The sequence below is a fragment of the Hemiscyllium ocellatum genome, chromosome 8, assembly GCF_020745735.1.
Source record: "Hemiscyllium ocellatum isolate sHemOce1 chromosome 8, sHemOce1.pat.X.cur, whole genome shotgun sequence".
NCBI classification, from domain to species: Eukaryota; Metazoa; Chordata; class Chondrichthyes; order Orectolobiformes; family Hemiscylliidae; genus Hemiscyllium; species Hemiscyllium ocellatum.
Window position 1 is genome coordinate 88,614,930 of NC_083408.1, and position 18,612 is coordinate 88,633,541.

The 18,612-nt window shown below is 40.2% G+C and overlaps 1 protein-coding gene across 2 annotated transcripts in view; it reads left to right on the forward strand.

Annotated features, from left to right (window-relative positions):
• Positions 1 to 2,266: 2,266 nt before the first annotated feature.
• The window catches only part of syt16 (synaptotagmin XVI), a 76,311-nt gene continuing 59,965 nt past the window's right edge, over positions 2,267 to 18,612 (forward strand). For both annotated transcript variants that reach the window (XM_060828542.1, XM_060828541.1), the window contains exons 1-2: positions 2,267 to 2,310; positions 16,213 to 16,921. In XM_060828542.1, the coding sequence (XP_060684525.1) occupies positions 16,294 to 16,921 (628 nt within the window). In that variant the 5' untranslated portion in view covers positions 2,267 to 2,310; positions 16,213 to 16,293. The remainder of the gene's footprint in view (positions 2,311 to 16,212; positions 16,922 to 18,612) is intronic.

Consider the following 18,612-nt stretch of genomic DNA (forward strand, 5'->3'; position numbering starts at 1 on the left):
ATGGATGGTATGGTTGTCAAAGTTGCTGATGACACAAAGACAGGTAGGAAGCAAGATTGAAGGGATCGCAAGGAGGCTACAAAAATATATTGATAAGTTAAGTGAGCGGGCAAAGATATGGCTAATGTGGCGAAATATGAAAATGTCCATTTTAGCAGAGAGAATGAAAAGAAATCATCTTATTTGAAAGATAAGGGATTATAAAGGTCTGAGATGCAGAGAGACCTGGATGTCATCTTGTATGAATCACAATGGATTAGTGTGCAGGTGCAGTAAATAATTATGGAAGCTAATAGAATGTCATTATTTATTGAGTGGAATTTGATATAAAAGTAGGGGGGTTATGCCCCAGTTATATTGGGCACTGGTGAAACCACATCTGAAGTACTGTGTAGAGTATTGCTAACCTTATTTAAGGAAGGATGTAAATGCATTAGAGCCAGTGAAGGTCTAACAGACTAAAATCTGGAATGGGTAGGGGATCTTACGGGAGGAGGTTGGATAGGCTAGATTTGTGTCTGCTGGAGTTTCGGAGAGTAAGAGGTGACAATCACAGAAGTGTTACAGCGCAGAAGGAGGTTATTTGACCCATTGTGCCTGCAATGGTCCATTAAATGAACACCATTATCTAGTGCCAATCTCCTGCTTTGTCTCTTCACCCTTGCACTTAATTTTAACCAGATAATCATGTAATGCCCTCTTGAATGTATACATGTTCTGATTGAAACATATAAAATCCAGAAGGGCCTTGACAGTGTAGGCGTAGAGAAGATGTTTCCTGTCCTGGGAGAATCTAGAACTAGGGATCATTGACTTCAAAATCAGGGGTCGCCGATTTAAAACAAAGACTTGGCAATTTGTTTTCCCCTCAGAGGGTTGTACGTCTTTGGACCTCTCTTCCTGAACAGGAGTTGGAAGCAGAATTTTGGAATATCTTGAAGACAGAAATAAATTGATTTGTGTTTAGGCAAGGGGCAGAATGGTGGACCAGGTTGAAGGGCTGAATGGCCTACTGCTGCCGATTCACATATCCATATTTAATAATGTGGTGATGATTGGCTGGGACATGGGACAGTTATACTGCTGACACTCAGCCGCTGTCTCTCTTCCTATTCCACTGATGCTAAAATTGTTGTTGCATATTCTGGCTGCATCTCTGATAACAACATCTGAATATGGCTGCCTATATTGGGATTGCATGATGCCTCACCACAAGGTTTGCCTCAAGTGGCGTATTCCTCCTGCTTAGGTAGCTTATGGATTGGTGTGATTTCTATTGTATATAAGATGGTTTCTCAGTGGCACGGTGGCACTGTTGCCTCACAGCACCAGCGTCCCAGATTCAATTCCAGCCTTGGATGTGGAGTTTGCACATTCTTCCCATGTCTGCATTGGTTTCCTCCCACAATCCAAGTGCAGGTCAGGTAAATTGGCCAGGCTAAATTGCCCGTAGTGTTAGCTGCATTAGTCAGAGGGAAATGGGTCAGGGTGGGTTACTTTTCAGAGGGTTGGTGTGGACTTGTTGGGCTGAAGGGCCTGTTTCCACACTGTAGGGAATCTAATCTAATTGAAAAAAGCACTGTAACTAGAGGGTGAATAGGGAGACAAAAAAACCAGAGGAAACTATGATGTGATTTCTAATCCAATGATCATCCCAAGAGATAAATAATTTCAAACACAAAACTATTGCAGCAGAAGATTTTTAAAAGTGTGTTTTTGGGATCTCTAATCTTTATTTGATTCTCTGGAATGGTAAAATGCATTTTAAAAATAGAGTATATTGAGTATTGCACTCTTAAGTCCTATATGGAAGGGATTGGTGGGATAATGAATTATTGCTCATGAATTATTATGACTTGTTAGTAATTGCTTTATCTTTGGGAAATGTCAGTCAGAGAGACCTGGCCCCACAGATAGTGGAGAGCCGAGGAGTAAGCTCGATGCACTGTTACGTATTTCTAACCAACTGACTTGTGAGACAGTAAACAGCTCAAAATCAGGTGACCTGCTACTCCATCCAGAGTATTGGACAGAGGGCAAGAGGAAAGAAGTAGCTGAGGAGAGAAAACAAGTAAAACAGCCAATTATCTGACTCACTAATGATTAGTTTCATTCTTGTTCTCTCTGTAGTCACACCTGAGGCCATTGGTTTTTTGTCAGCAGTTGGAGTCTTTGTTGTCTTGTTGGCACTGCTCTTCCTCTTCATCAACAAAAAACTGTGCTTTGAAAAAGTCGGTGGACTCCCGTGCCTTGAACTGAAGCGAAAAAGAAAACGAGTACGAGAAAAAGCTGGAATCCACAGAGGTCTTGGTGAGTCTCTTGCACTTTCAACAGTATGATGGTGAATATTTGTGGGCTTCCTTTTAAGGAATATTTCAAAATGTAATTTCACACTCAACTTCAAAGTCAGACAAAAGAATTCATATTAACTTTCTTTATGCATCAGTTTAGGTTTAACCTGGGGAACTGATTGAAGAAGATAATGACATAAGGGAACCACATCAGTGTTGGACAGTAATGCAGTGCTTGTTTCATCTCACTGCGTAGAGCATAATTTCTTAAACCACTAGACTCACAAGTGCCTCAAGCTCTGTTCCCTCAACACTGGCAGTGTTATTGAAACTGAGTTGACAAAAATCTAAGCAAAGCGGGGTGGTAAAGTTAATAGTTATGAATACAAAAACAAAGTGAATGGTTTGATATTTAGAAAAGTTACAGCATACAGGGAAGCCATTTGGCTGGTTCCATCAATGTCAGCTCTCTGCAAGAATGTCTCATTTATTCCATTCACTTGCCTATTCTCCATAGACTTACAATTTCCTTTCTTTCCAGATAATTATCTCATTCCCTTTGAAAGCTCCGATTGAATCTGCCTCCACTACATACTTTGCATTTTATTTCAAATTCTAAGAAATCTCTGCTTTAAAAAACGTTTCCATGATGATAAATCTTAAAAAGAAGCTGAGTTATAATGTTGTCTCCTATCTATGGATTTGAAAATATTTCCAATAATGTCAACAGGTAAACATTTAAGATTCTCAATTTGTTACTTTAATCCATTTATTTTAGAAATACCTCAGTTAATGTCTTGTTTAAATTCATTGTTAAGATAATAAGACAAGGGTATTATATGAAGGTCTTCAATACTCATCTGCTCACAAGTGTCTTCTGGCCGCATAATTATGAGTAAAGGAAGCCTGAAAAGGTAATTAGGGATTGGAACGTTCAACCATAACGAGGGTTTCAAGTGGAAGAACTGTTAACATATCTGATTGACACTTCACAAAGGAATTTAAAATAGGCAATTCATTTTAATTAGAAATCAGTCATTGATTTGTTTTGGGCTATGACTGCACACGTTGCATACAAGAATTAACACTAACTGCTGCAATGTTTTGTATTAAACAATACACATTGATTTCTGTTTATCCTTAGCAATGACAAATGTGTTTAGCTACAGGTTATACGTCCTAATTACTGATCAATTTTTAATTGTCTGAATCAGTCATTAATAAAACTTTTTTTTTGTTTGCCATTTAGAATTATTGGCATTGTGACAACCCTTGAATACTTGGCTAATTTTATGCCTGCAGCACCAGTGTACAATAACATAAGAATCAATAATAACGCTAATTTAGTGATGCAATAAAAATGTAGTTTAATATTTTTTCTATTGTAAAAGGCCGCCAGGGCAGGGTAATCATAGTAATTTGCCATCACGACCACTGCTAAGTTAAATGTTCTTTTTAAGTTAGTACACAACCTTGGGATCTGCATTGCTGAGAGCCCAAGTGAGCCAGCATATCACCACGGTTCGGTCCACTATCTAGAGTATTTAATCAAACAAGCAGAAAGCCCAGTGTATATATTAAACCTAAAAAAGGCTCAACCCTATTTGCCAGTTACTTGATTTGTTTTTATTCTTTAGTTCTTTTCTTTCTTTGCCCTTCCCTTCCTGGAGATGGTGACTCATACTTATCATTATGCTTCCATAGTTGCTGGCAGCTCTCCAGTACTCAACCAATCTGTCCACTTATTTAGATAAGCCCAGCAACATACAATAATTGGAAAAATCATAGTGCAGAAGGTATCCATTGTGCACATACCACAGTGCTGATTCCTCAACTGAAGCTGGCTTGAATACTTCCCCTTTATATTCTTCCTTTTCAAATACTTATTTAATTCCCTCATTAAGAATTTTACAGTTTTACAGTCCCTCCCTCAATAGTCATTTGTGGGGAAGCATTGCTTGTACTAATTGCTGTTTGCAGAAAACAATTTTACTAAATTGTCTTGTGTGCTAGTGATCGCCTCTGTTTCTCATTTTCTGGATTAGTGGTGCTGGAAGAGCACAGCAGTTCAGGCAGCATCCGAGGAGCAGCGAAATCGACGTTTCGGGCAAAAGCCCTTCATCAGGAAGGGCTGATGAAGGGGTTTTGCCCGAAACGTTGATTTCGCTGCTCCTCGGATGCTGCCTGAACTGCTGTGCTCTTCCAGCACCACTAATCCAGAATCTGGTTTCCAGCATCTGCAGTCATTGTTTTTACCTCTGTTTCTCATTTACCAACCAATAGAAATAGCTGTCAGTACATGCTCTCTCAAACTATTTCTTTAATATCGAAAGTCTCTTTTATTTTCCCCCTTATAGGATCATAGGAACATGAATAGGTCATTCAATACAATTGCGGCTGATTGAGCTTCAAAGCCTTTTATTCACCCTATCCCCATAACCTTGTAGTCACTGGTAATCAGAAATCTATCAAATACTGCGCATCTGGAGTCCTCTGAACTAGAGGATTCCAAAGGTTAACAACCCTCTGACTAACTCCTCTGCTCACTCCCCAGCTCAAATCTAAGTGGCATCCCCCTCACTTTTCAATTGAACCTCCTGGTTCTAGACATCCCCAGCCATAGATTCATAAAGCACAGAGAAAGCCTTTGGCCCATCAAGTCTGCACCAACATAACTGCCACTAAAAGTGCGCTCACCCCAACGCACTTATCCCATATCTTTGATTATTTGAAGTACTCATCCAAATATTTTTGAAAGGGTTACAAGGTTTCCAGCCTCCACTGCCTTCCCAGTGCTTTCCAGATTCTCACCACACACTGAGTGAAAAAGTTTTTTTTCCAAATCACTTCTGAATCTCTTGCCCCTTACCCAAAAACTGTGCCCTCTTGTGATTGACTCCTCAACCAAGGGGAACAGCTGCTCCCTAATCACCCTGACAACATCCTGGTGAACCTCCTCTATTGCTATTACACTCTTCCTGTCGTGAAGTATCTAGAAGTGCACACAGTATTCCAGTTGTGGCCTAATCAATGCCCTGTACAATTCCAGCATTACCTCCTTGTTCTTATACTCTATGTCAAAGCTGATGAAAGCAAGTATCCCATTTGTCTTCTTGACTATCCTATTGACATGCTGTGCTGACTCCAGGGATCTGCTAATAATTCTGTTCCTCTAAGCTACCCAGTGTCTTGCCATTCATTAAATACTCCCACATATTGTTTCTTCTTCCAATATGTCTCACCTTGCACTTATCTGGCCATCTGCCTACTAGTCTGCCCATCCGACTAACCCATCTATAAAAATCAGGGGAAACATCTTACCTCCCTGTATATCCCTTTAAGGATTTTATAAGTTTCAATAAAATCATCTCTCATTCTTTGACATTCTTTGAGGATACAGGCACAGATTGTCCAATGCCTCTCCCACCATCCCAGGGCAAAAACTGAGAGTGCTGATGAAGTTCTAAAGAAGGGTCATTGCGTTTGAAATGTAAACGCTCTTTTTCTCTTCACAGATGCTGCCAGACATGCTGAGTTCCTCTAGTTCTTTCTGTTTTGTTTTAGGTCCCCAGCATCTGTACTTCTTTGTTTTGTTTTACCAAGTCTGGTGAACTCTGTTGCACTCCCTCTATGGCAATAATTTTTTTTTGAGATAAAGAGATGAAAACTGAACAAAGTAGTCCAGGTGCAGTCTAACCAAGCTCCCATACAATTAAGGCGAGATTTCAGTACTCCTGTATTCAAATTGTTTTACACTAAAGGCTAATATTCCATTAGACTTCCTAATAGCTAGCTCCACCTACATGTTAGCCTTCAGTGACTCTCTGTTTTCAGAAGAAATGGCTAAAATTTTGCATCTTTCTCCATCCTGATATGATTCTCAAGAATCTTCACTGTATTTCTTCATGGTTTCAGTATCCTTCCTAGATTGGGATGTGCAGAGCTGGTTTCATTGCGCCTGCCATGATCTCACAGAAGTATAAATTCATTTCTTGCTTGTGATTAAAATGATTTTCTGTGAAAAGCTGGTAGCATTAATGTCAGCAGATGGACTAGCATTGAGAACATCGTAGCAGAGTCAGATCCTGACTTTGCTCAACCTTTTCACATGCACTTTCCATCAGGAATACTGGAAGTGAAGCCCTGATGGAATATTCCTCTCATCCCAGCAGCATCAATGCCATAAGTGGCTGGCATGAAGTTGTACTTGGTCATAGAGTCATACAACATGGAAACAGCATGGTCCAATCAGTCCATGCTGAACATAATCTAAGTTAGCTAGTTACACCTGCCTGCTCCTGGTCCATATCCCTCCAAACCTTTCCGAAACAGGCACTTATGCTGATGTGGAAAGAAGGTAAATGCCTTGTTTTCAGGGACGTGTGGGGCCTGGTGTTTCATGAGTCCTGAACAGCACTGTCGGATATATGGAAAATGCTGGTGTGTTTCCTGTTGATCCTCCTCTGACAGCCCCAGTCGAGAATGGCGCACAATGCCAAAGAAAACATAAACTATGAATATATGCATGATCACTGTTTTCCTGACACTTTATCAACAGCATGAAAACTGAGACTGTTTGCACTGCCATTGTGACTTAGTTAATAGAACAGATCAACTCTCACTTAAATTAAGGAGTATAACACTGCTACTTGAAGTGGGACACATTTTACTTCAGGAACTATATACTTAAACTTGAAATTCCTTGTTGACATTTTATTGAAAATACTTATGATTTGTATATTAGCAGCCCACTAATGCTGGACCTAAAATCTGAAACATTTTTATTAGATATTTGGAGCAGAACACTTGATTTTATTTAGTTGAGAACAATCACAGGAAAAGGAAGCAAGGAACAAGAAAGTAGCAAAATGCTTATGTGATTCAGCCTTTTCTCAGTAAAATGCTACTTAAATCTTCTTTGACAGACTTTGTTCCTGCTCTGAGTGCCCTGGTTGATTTTCTGCACTGGTGTTCCATTTCCTCTCCAACCTTCCAAGAAATAATGAGTTACCAAAGACATTGCATAGATTTCATGTACTTAAAAGTCTGTCTCTGAGGAATATGGACTTTTTTTTAGCTTTATTAAAATCCCATCGATGATATCCCCACCCCCGCTCATCTTGCCCTTTGCCATGACCCTCAATTCTTGCAACTGGGAAGTTAAGGATCGTCTAATCTCAATCAGCCATTTCAGGCAGTTTCTCCCAATGAAGACTTATATTTCTTACCATGCCAATAATTTAAATTGTATTAACATTTTGTTGGAGGAGAAAGTGAGGTCTGCAGATGCTGAAGTATCAGAGCTGAAAATGTGTTGCTGGAAAAGCGCACAGGTCAGGCAGCATCCAAGGAACAGGAAATTCGACGTTTCAGGCATAAGCCCTTCCGAAACGTCGAATTTCCTGTTCCTTGGATGCTGCCTGACCTGCTGCGCTTTTCCAGCAACACACTTTCAGCTTTAACATTTTGTTGGTCTTGCCAACCTCTGCTGTTGCCATTGAATTTGCCGGAGTGTTAAAATCACAACATTAAAAATTGTGCTTCACTCTTGTGGGACAGAAACACAAACCATTATAAGCTTATAATCAGGGATCAGATTTTGCAAGCAAATGAATTCATATGAGACGTGAGATCTTTAGATAAAAACTGGAGGCCTGTAGAGATTTCTTTGGCTATTCCTTTTGAAAACACAAGCTAAAAGTTGCTGATAGCAGTATTCAGATTCAGAACCTGCAAAGTTCTGTTACTTGATTTGTGGATAATATGACAGCCACCAGCACTCAGGCAGTGTATATCAAAGGGAGCATACACTTCCTGCTTTCCTTCTTTATTGAGACTGTCAGATTTGGAGGAGAAGTGAGGATGAACATTGCAATTAAGAATCATTTCTTCTAGGTTCTGGTACTTGAGTCATATATCCTTTGACCTGCGTGAACTAAAACTGCGGACGAGTTTTTAGAATCCAGTTGGACACATGGGCTATTTGACTCAACTGACCCATACTGATGTTATTGCTGCACTCACATTTCCTCCCACCCCACTTCATTGAAACCTATGATAGGAGCTTCTGTTCCTTTCTTCCCCCACATTTTCCTCTAGCATGTCTTTAAAAGGAGCCGTATGTTTCATGAGCTTTCTCTTTTATTCAAGGGAACCCCCATAACTGAATGGCCATTTTCTGTTTTTCCTCTTTTACAGGATTTAAGCAGTTAGCATTCAACTGGTTCCCAATGCCAGCATAATACAGTTTTGAACATATTCATTAATATTCTTGCATGCCTTTCTTATTGTAATGTATTACACTAAAAAAAAACAATTCTTTCCCTCGATTGCACAAGACTACCTAGTGAGAATGAATAGTTATATTTTTGTCTTTCTGTATTCGACAACAAAGAATGTTTTAAATTTGACCTTAATGTCCAAACTTTCTTTTGATGCCTGAATAAATTCATGTCTTTCTAAAACTGCAACACAGAAATCATGCAAAAGCAGCAATTTAAGTTCCAGTGAGCGCTCCATATTGTACAGCAACATATTTATTCATATTGAAATAAGTTAGGGAAGACTATTGGAGACACATTATAATTGATATAAACATTAATAAGAATGGGGATATAGCCAGAGCTCTATGGCACAGATAATGTCATTCCTTTATTTAAAGAAGGTGATAGAACAAGTCCCAGAAACTATAGACCATTAACATTGTAAGTAGGAAACATATTTGAATTTTTATTGTATGTTATATTAGAAAAACATATAAAAACTGAACATATGATCAAAACTGCCAGTGTAGAATTATAGAATCTCTGCAGTGTAGAAGCAGTCCATTCAGCTCATCTGAAGAGCTTCCCACCCACACCTACCTTTCCCTGTACCCCATCCCTGTAATTCTGCATTTCCCATGGCTAACCCACCTAGCCTACATATCCCTGGACACTATAGACAATTAGCTTGGACAACCCATCTAACCTGCACATCTTTTGGACTGTGGGAGGAAACTGTAGCACCCGGAATAAATTCACACAGACCTGGGGAGAATGTGCAATCTCCATACAGACAGTTGCCTGAGGGTGGAATTGAACCCACGTTGCTGGTGCTGTGAGGTGATCATGTTTCAGTGGATTTTAAAATGGATGGAAATGCTGACCAAACTTATTAAATATTTAGAAGAAATAATGGAAAGGGTAGACAGTGGTAATGCAGTAGGGATAATATATTTGTATTTTCACAAATGCTTTTGATAAAGTTAAAACGTAGAAGTTAGGGGATAGATAACCCGTTGAAAATCAAGCTGGCTACAACGCAGAAATTAAAGAGTCAGGGTTAAAGATAATTACTCAGATTAGCAAAAAGGTGGGAAGTTGCATTCCCCAAGGATCATTACAAGGGACCACCATTGTTCATATTTGGGAACTGGAAATCAAAACAGCTAGTGCAAAGTTAGTACACAACACCAGGTGTAGTTAATTCACAGGGGCTTATGACAAAATACAGGAATGTGAAGTGCTGCATTTTGAAAAGGCAAATCAGGGCAGACTTATACACTTAATGGGAAGGTCCTGAGGAGAGTAGCTGAACAAAGAGACCTTGGAGTGCAGGTTTATACTTCCTTAAAAATGGAGTCACAGCTAGATAGGATAATGAAGAAGGCATTTGGTATGCTTGCCTTTATTAGTCAGTGCAATGAGTATAGGAGTTGGGAGGTCATATTGCAGCTGTAGAAGACATGAGTTAGGCCACTATTGGAATACTGTGTACAATTCTGGCCTCCCTACTATAGGAAGGATGTTGTGAAACTTGAAAGAATTCAGAAAAGACTTATAAAGATGTTGCCAGGGTTGGAGGGTTTAAGCTATAGGGAAATGTTGAATAGGCTGGGGCTATTTTCCCTGGAGTGTTGGAGGATAAGAGGTGACCTGATAGAAGTTTATAAAATCATGAGGACATGGATACGATAAATAGACAAGGTCTTTTTCCCGGGGTGGGGAGGCAAGAACTATAATGCATAGGTTTAAAGGAGAGGGGAAGATTTAAAAGGAATCTAATGGACAGTTTATTCACACAGAAAGTGGTGTATGTATGGAATGAGCTGCCAGAGGAAGTCGTGGAGGCTGGTAAGTTACAACTTTTAAAAGGCATCTGGATGTGTATATGAATAGGAAGGGCTTAGAAGGATATGGGCCAAATGCTGGTAAATGGGACTAGATTAGGTTAGGATATGTTGTCGGCATGAACGATTTGGGGAGAAAGGATTTGGAGAAGCAAAAATTACTGAAAGTAGCCCAGGAAGTTAGTAAAGCTGTAAAGAAGCAAACAAAGTTGAATCCATTTGGAGAGGAATAGAAATGGAAAGGATAGAAGTTACAGTAAACGGATTCTGATACCTCGAGCTCACATTAAGTTGGATGTTGTTCAGGGAGCGCTGTGGACAAAAGCCTACCTGTTATCATAATGGCTTGCCCAGCAGCAGTTTAACGCCGGGAGCAGAATAAATCGCTTTAATGAAATTATCGATTGTCCGACCATTCCAAGAAGCCTTGGGTTCTGTGGTCTCAGTGAAGGGAGGCACAGAGAGTAAGGTAATGAAGCAAACAGGAGGGCTACACTGGGGAATAACTATTACAGGGGAGAGGTGCCTCTGATGGGCTTAAGGGTACTGAAAATCAGATTTCCTCACTCCTCTTGTCTAACAAGATCCTGTAGAGCAGGTACTGCGTGGCTTCCAGCACTGGCGTAGGCCTTCCCCTGCCACTGGTAAAATACAAGTGACAAGGTGGGGGGCCTTCAATAGGCATTAACTGGCCACTTATAGTGGTCTCAAGGCCTTGTGGGCTGTCATCACCTCACCCTGTTTGCTTTTTTTCATTCATTCACAGGATATGGGTATAGCTAGCTCAGGCAGCATTTATTACCCATCCCAGGTTGCTCAGAGGCAGTTAAGAGTCAACCACATTTCTGTGGGTTTGGAGTCACATGCACATCATGCAAAAATAACTCCAAGGATGCTGGTATCCCATCAACAAGTCACTCTTTATTTACTCATGGAGAGTCCTTGACACTGATCCAGCTCTGAGTGAGCAGGATGTCTGACACTCTTGTTCTTATCCCTGTCAGCCAGGGCTTCCTGATTGGGTCTATTAATTCGGTCATACTGTGGTTACTATCACTCCACAGACCAGGTAAGGATGGCAGCTTCCTTCCCTAAGGAATATTACTAAATCAGATGTCTTTTCTTAACAATAGACAACAGTTTCATGATCACCATTAGACCCTTAGTTCCATATTTATTGTTTATTGTATTCAAGTTCCACCATCTGTAATGGCGGGATTTAAAACCGTGTCCCCAGAATGTTACATGGGTTTATAGATTAATTGTTAAGCAATCATACTATAGGTCATGGCTACCATTCTGCAGTAGTTCTGACAGCTCTGGGGATGGATGGTGGCTGGATGTCTGCCTGTTGGATTATTCCTGTCATCATCTCCTCCCCAAGCTGTCAGGCTTTCTGTGAAGCATTCCATATCCTTGCATCAAGAATATAAACTCATTGAAGATGGTGGAAAGGTAATTTACCAGAATTTTATAAGAACTGAAAGCTCAAACTTACCTAGAAAGATAGACAGCCTGGGGCTCTTCTCACAAAGAGACAGGGTAGAGAGATGGTTTGACTGTGGCCTTTGGACTTTGACATAGAGGAGATGTTTCCACTTGTTGGGTTACCCCAACTGGAGACCATAAACACATTCAATATCAAATTCAGGAGTAACTTTTTCTCCTTAAGTTATGAGGTTTGTGAGTGTTGGACACATTTGAGAGGGAACGCGATAATGACCCGGAAGATAGAAGTATTATGCTGTGTTGAAAGGCCAAGTTTGCGAGGATCTGTATTAGCATTTGTACAGCATAAATTTTGTCAGTGGACCAGTTGGGCAGAATGGCCTCTTTCTGTGTACAATCATACATAATTGGATGTAGTTGTTTATTGTAGTTTATACTATCCAGCCATTACAGTAAATTGAAAGGTGCAGGGGAATGGATTGTGCAGGGAGACCCTGCAGGTAGGTGATGGTTGGTTTTGCTGTTCCCCATGTGGTGAATGATCTTAGCACTGCAATTAGAAAGAATGTTGGAGAATGATGGGCACTCCTTTTCTGGGTGGAAGGGCGGGGAAAATGAAAGAGCCAGTCAATTGAGTTTGACTTCATGCATATCTTTGACTTCTACTTTAGACTGGGACTGACAGAGGCCTGTGGAATGTGGTATGACTGTTCTCCTGACTGTGGGTAGTAGAATTGGTGAGACCAAAAGGCTAAAGACAAGAATGAGGCTCCTTAGTGCTGTTAGATGTTGTTTGGTGCAGAAAATGTTTCATTTATATTACTTCCTGTCAATGAAAAGTAATTTTAAATTGCAATAGTTCCAAAAATTAAAACGTATGTTTTTCCTAGTTCATAGGTACAATTTTACATAGAAAGTGGGTGTACAGGAATACACAATGGATTGAATTGTAACCTAAACCAAAACTAACGGGTTTGGTGGTATAGCTCAAAAAATTATGAAAGTGCATAACTTTTGCTGAGGCTGCCACTGACCTTGACACCTAGTATGTTAAAAATCTGGCAACAAAGTGATTTGAGATTACACACCTCAATATTCCTTCATGGCTGTCACTGTGAAATTGCAGCCACTTCTCTGGATGTCTTATAATGTAAGTAAAGAAAATGAAATGTGACTGAGGATAATTGTCAGATCTGCTGCTTGTCCTGTTCCGAATTTGAGTTAATAGGGAGCACACATGTCGCTGTGAGATGCTGGAGAATTACCACTAGCTGTGGAGCTGTAACTAGAATGCCAACACCTGCAGAAAAACAAAGACAAGAGCAAAAAGAACAAGAGAATTGTTGGGATATTATTGTTGGGACTCGATAAGCTCTCTGTAGAGAACTTAAAAGTCAGAATTGTTTCTAATACTTGTCTTTCACTATTTGGAATACAAAGCTGGGATTTGTATTGGGTCTCTAACTTAGAAAAGTCCTAGGCCGCTTTGTGGAAAGCTTTAGGAGTAGTCAGTATGGTCAATTGTTAGTTGCAATTTGAAGCTGGATGTTGTCTAGACTTTTCTGCATGTGGGCATGGAGCCAATCATAATTGAGTCCTACATCTATCACTGATGGATGGAAGGTTATTGATGAAGATGGATTGATGAAGGGCAGATTATTGAGGAGCTCATGCAGCATCTGGGAGAATTGACTTCTAATGATGCCAATTTCCTTTTCTTTGCCAAATTTTGAAGAATGACTTTGTCTTCTACTTTCAATGGGATCAAGATAAAACATTCAAATAGTCAGAGGGCGGTGGTGGTGGGTTGTTTTTCAGGCTGGAGGCCTGTGACCTGTGGAGTGCCACAAGAATCAGTGCTGGATCCACTACTTTTCATCATTCATATAAATGGTCTGGATGTGAGCATAAGAGATATAGTTAGTAAGCTTGCTAATGACACCAAAATTTGGAAGTGTAGTGGACAGCGAAGAAGGTTACCTCAGATTACAACAGGATCTTGATCAGATAGGTCGGTGGGCTGAGAAGTGGCAGATGGAGTTTAATTTAGATAAATACGAGATGCTGCATTTTGGGAAAGCAAATCTTAGCAGGGCTTATACACTTAATGGTAAAGTCCTAGGAAGTGTTGCTGAACAAAGAGACCTTGGAATGTAGGTTCATAATTCCTTGAAAATAGAGTCACAGGTAGGTAGGATTATGAAGAAGGCCTTTGGTCTGCTTTCCTTTATTGGTCAGAGAATTGAGTACAGGAGTTGGAAGGTCATGTTGTGGCTGTACAGGACATTGGTTAGGCCACTGTTGGAATATTGCATGGTCTCCTTCCTATCAGAAAGATGTTGTGAAACTTGAAGGGGTTCAGAAAAGATTTACAAGGATGTTGTGAGGGTTGGAGGATTTGTGCTATAGGGAGAGGTTAAATAGGCTGGGGCTGTTTTCCCTGATGCATCAGTGGCTGAGGGGTGACCTTATAGAGGTTTACAAAATTATGAGGGGCATGGATAGGGTAAATAGACAAAGTCTTTTCCCTGAGTCCAGATCTAGAGGGCATAGGTTTAGGGTGAAAGGGGAAAGATATTGTGGGTGGCACGGTGGCACAGTGGTTAGCACTGCTGCTTCACAGTGCCAGAGACCCGGTTTCATTTCCCGCCTCAGGCGACTGACTGTGTGGAGTTTGCACATTCCCCCCGTGTCTGTGTGGGTTTCCTCCGGTTTCCTTCCACAGTCCAAAAATGTGCAGGTTAGATGAATTGGCAATGCTAAATGGTCCATAGTGTTAGGTGAAGGGGTCAATGTAGGGGAATGGGCCTGGGTGGGTTGGGTTTTGGTGGGTCGGTGTGAACTTGTTGGGCCGAAGGGCCTGTTTCCACTCTGTAGGGAACCTAAGTAATATAATTAGTGGCCAGATGCTTAGTCAAGGAGTTGTGTTCTGAGCAGTAATCTCATGAAGGAGAGAGAAGTGTACACTAATAATATTGTATCAGTAAAATTCTGAATGGAGGTGTGGCCATAAATAGTGAGGAAAAGGATACCATTTTATTTGTTGCTCAGACAGCTTGCTTGGCTAGATAGCTGGTTAGCAATACAGAGTGATATGAACACTGCAGATTCAACCCCCTCACTTACTGGCAGAGGTCACCCTGAATTTTTCACCTTCTTAATCCTTAAATTAAACTCACCATTACTTATCTCTCATGAGATAGGAGCCCACAGTCCTCTGGAATTACGACAATGTTCACTTTTATGTTCCATTTCTTGTGATTGTTTAAGATTGTATAGAATTTGTTTGAGATGCTATAGAATTCATATTTTAGTCAACTTTCCAGAACATCCTGCTACTTTCTCTTTCATAAATAATGTGTGAATTGTGGAAAGCAACTTTCCTAAATTAATACATAGAACATAGAACAATACAGTGCAGAACAGGCCCGTTAGCCCTCAATGTTGCACCAACCTGTGAACTATTCTCAGCTCGTCCCCCTACACTATCCCATCATCCTCCATGTGCTTATCCAAGGATTGTTGAAATCTCCCTAATGTGGCTGAGTTGACTACATTAGCACACCCTTACCACTCTCTGAGTAAAGAACCTGCCTCTGACATCTGTCTTAAATCTATCACCCCTCAATTTGTAGTTATGCCCCCTTGTACAAGCTGACGTCATCATCCTACGAAAAAGACTTTCACTGTCTACCCTATCTAATCCTCTGATCATCTTGTATGTCTCTATCAAATCCCCTCTTAGCCTTCTTCTTTTCAATGAGAACAGGTTCAAGTCTCTCAGCCTTTACTCATAAGACCTTCCCTTCAGACCAGGCAACATCCTGGTAAATCTCCTCTGCACCTTTTCCAATGCTTCAACATCCTTCCCGAAATATGGCGACCAGGACTGTACACAATATTCCAAATGTGGCCGCACCAGCATTATGTACAGTTGCAGCATGATATTGCGGCTCCGGAACTCAATCCCTCTACGAATGAAACCTAACACACTGTATGCCTTCTTTACAGTACTATCCACCTGAGTGACAACTTTCAGGGATCGATGTACATGGATTCCAAGATCCCTCTGCACATCCACATTGCCAAGAATCTTTCCATTGACCCAGTACTCTGCCTTCCTGTTATTCTCCCCAAAGTGCATCACCTCACATTTAGTTTCATTGAACTCCATTCTATCTTACCTAGATAGATCTTAAGAGATGAGTAACTCCTCATTTCTGTATGTGTTTCTTTGACTGTGGATTGGCTTGTTTTTCCCTTGGTCTAGTACTCTGTCACAATGTCTTTTGCCACTTGCAGTGTCAGTGGCTGCTTCCTGGAAGTGAATGATTTTAATTGATTATAATCCTCATTCTGTAGCTCAGAACAAAGTAACTGGCATGTTGACAGATTAAAACGTCTGGATCTTAAGGCAATCAAGCATTCTGCAATCAATTAGTCATGGCTTCTGAAGAACTTCTGAGGAAGGGTCCATTCACGCAGTCCTTCTCTGATTGGATGTCGCAGATATCTGAATCATTCCAACAAGCTGGGAGTTCCATTTCCAACAGCTTTCTAAATCTTCGTCAAGGTGCATCCACTCAAACATCAAACTCTGTGGTTTCAAATCCCTCAACAAATGCAGAGCAAGAGGATCAGGAACAAGACCAAGCCCTGAAAACTGACTCCGTTTTAGACTCTGACGGTGGTTCCCCAGGCACAGAAATTGATCTACAGCCTGAAACTGTCACAGAGTTGGAATCTTCAGAATACCAAGCTGCTGAAATGGGATTGCATGATAACGAAAGTGCAATTGATAGACTTCAGCCAGATGCATATGATTTACAAGGTGAAGACATGGGACAAGTCACTTCAATTTCATACAATGGGATAGATTCAACAGATGTAACTGTTGTAAAGGCCAGTATGTATAGCAGTGCCGATTTTTATGACAACAAGCGCCTGAATTATCTGACTGTTATTCCAGAAGAAGCAGAAAACCTCAATCCTGAAGTCGGATCTGATCATAACTATGCCAATGTGAAGTGTGAAGCAGATTATAATGAAACTGATGTGAAGTTTCAGGCAGGTAAGAAGTAAAGGAAAAGCTCCCCAATAAGTATGGAGATAACTTTCACTTTTGTCCATCTTTACATCAATTATCAGTTCATACTGAGATCCTCGGGTATCATCTTCACTCATGTTTGAGTGAATGTTTGGGATGATTTTAGAAAGATGATACAATGTTTTTAAGAAGATTTTTCTTTTATTCTTTCTTGGAATTTTGGTGTTGCTGGCAAACTCAATGTTTGTTACCTGTCTTTAAATGCCCTAAGACTAAGTGGCTTGCTTATTATTTTAGAAGGCAATTAAGGGCATTGCCATGGGTCGCGTAGGCCAGGTAAGGACTGCCTAAGGAAATTTCCCATTTACGTTTCCGAAAAGAAAGTTATGGTCAAGGCGGGTTTTCATAGCAATTGGTACATGGTCACCATTCCTGTGATTAGCTTTTAACTCCAGATTTAATATCTGAATGTTAAATTGCACCAGCGGCCATAGTGGAATTTGAACTCGTGTCCTCAAACCATTATTTTGGACGTTTTGGATTCCCAGTCCAATAACATCGCCACTGTGACACCAGCTCCTCCTTTTTCAGTCAGATTGTACAGAATTGGATACTACTTTGTACAGATTTTAGTCTAGGTTAGGTGTTTAAAATATAATTAACATTAACATTAAATTGTAAGTGTAGTGAAGTGAAAGCTAATGAGTTGTAATGAGAATACTTTAAATCTGAATGCTGTTTAGCTGTATTGGGAGCTGGTGAAATCATTAAGAGTGTGAAAGTTTATGTGGGATGTGAAATTATGGATTAAAAATATGAAATTTCACAATCCTTGCTTCTTGTCCATCGCCCCAAAATTTTTCAATTTCTGTATCTAAAGTATTTGCCCAGTCTGACTAGGTTTTATAAATAGTTAAGAAAAACACATTCAATTATGGTCATAGGGCTTCTTAACACAGATAGGAAGTACCTGTCGCACATCCTCAGTTCCATTAGCACCTGCCAACAGATTTTAATATTACAGCTCCCTAATGTTTCCTGCATTAGGATCAAGGAGGAAGACTGGTCTGATAAAGCCCAGAGCAAACAAATCCAAAATATCAAACACAAAGATGAGTTGCTTTTTAGCTGAATTTGAATTTGGCTGTAAATGTTCTTTTAAAGTTAGAGGTGCTAATGGAAGTTGTCAAAGCTTCGGGTGGTGGCCAAGAAACAAGGACTGCAAAGTCTTATACTCTTATCCGTAACATTCACATCGTACATAAAATTTCAGACCCGTAATGATTTCACTGATTCCCACCACAGATTAACCCTTCCATAACAGTATGGGTTGATCAGTCCATTGTATAGTCCACCAGGACAATTCCTAACTCATGTCCCATCCACATAAGATTCTTGAGCTACTTTATAGTCAAGAGTGGCTAAAGTGATTTCCCATTGACTTGTTCAACTTATTTTTATATCTTAGAAACACCTTCTCCTCTGTCGGCTGTATCCAAGGCCAAAGAACCCAACCTGCCATTTATGTTTTATGTGATATTCATTTGGTACAAATATCTCCATTGTGCATCATTATTTAGAGAGGATGATAGTAAGGGCAGAATAGCCTTGTAGCAAATGGTCCTCCCTTTTCATACTGTAGCTGACTTATTTTTCCTGTTGACACCAATTCCCTCAACTCCCTTTGTATGATTGGATGGGACCAATTTTACTTA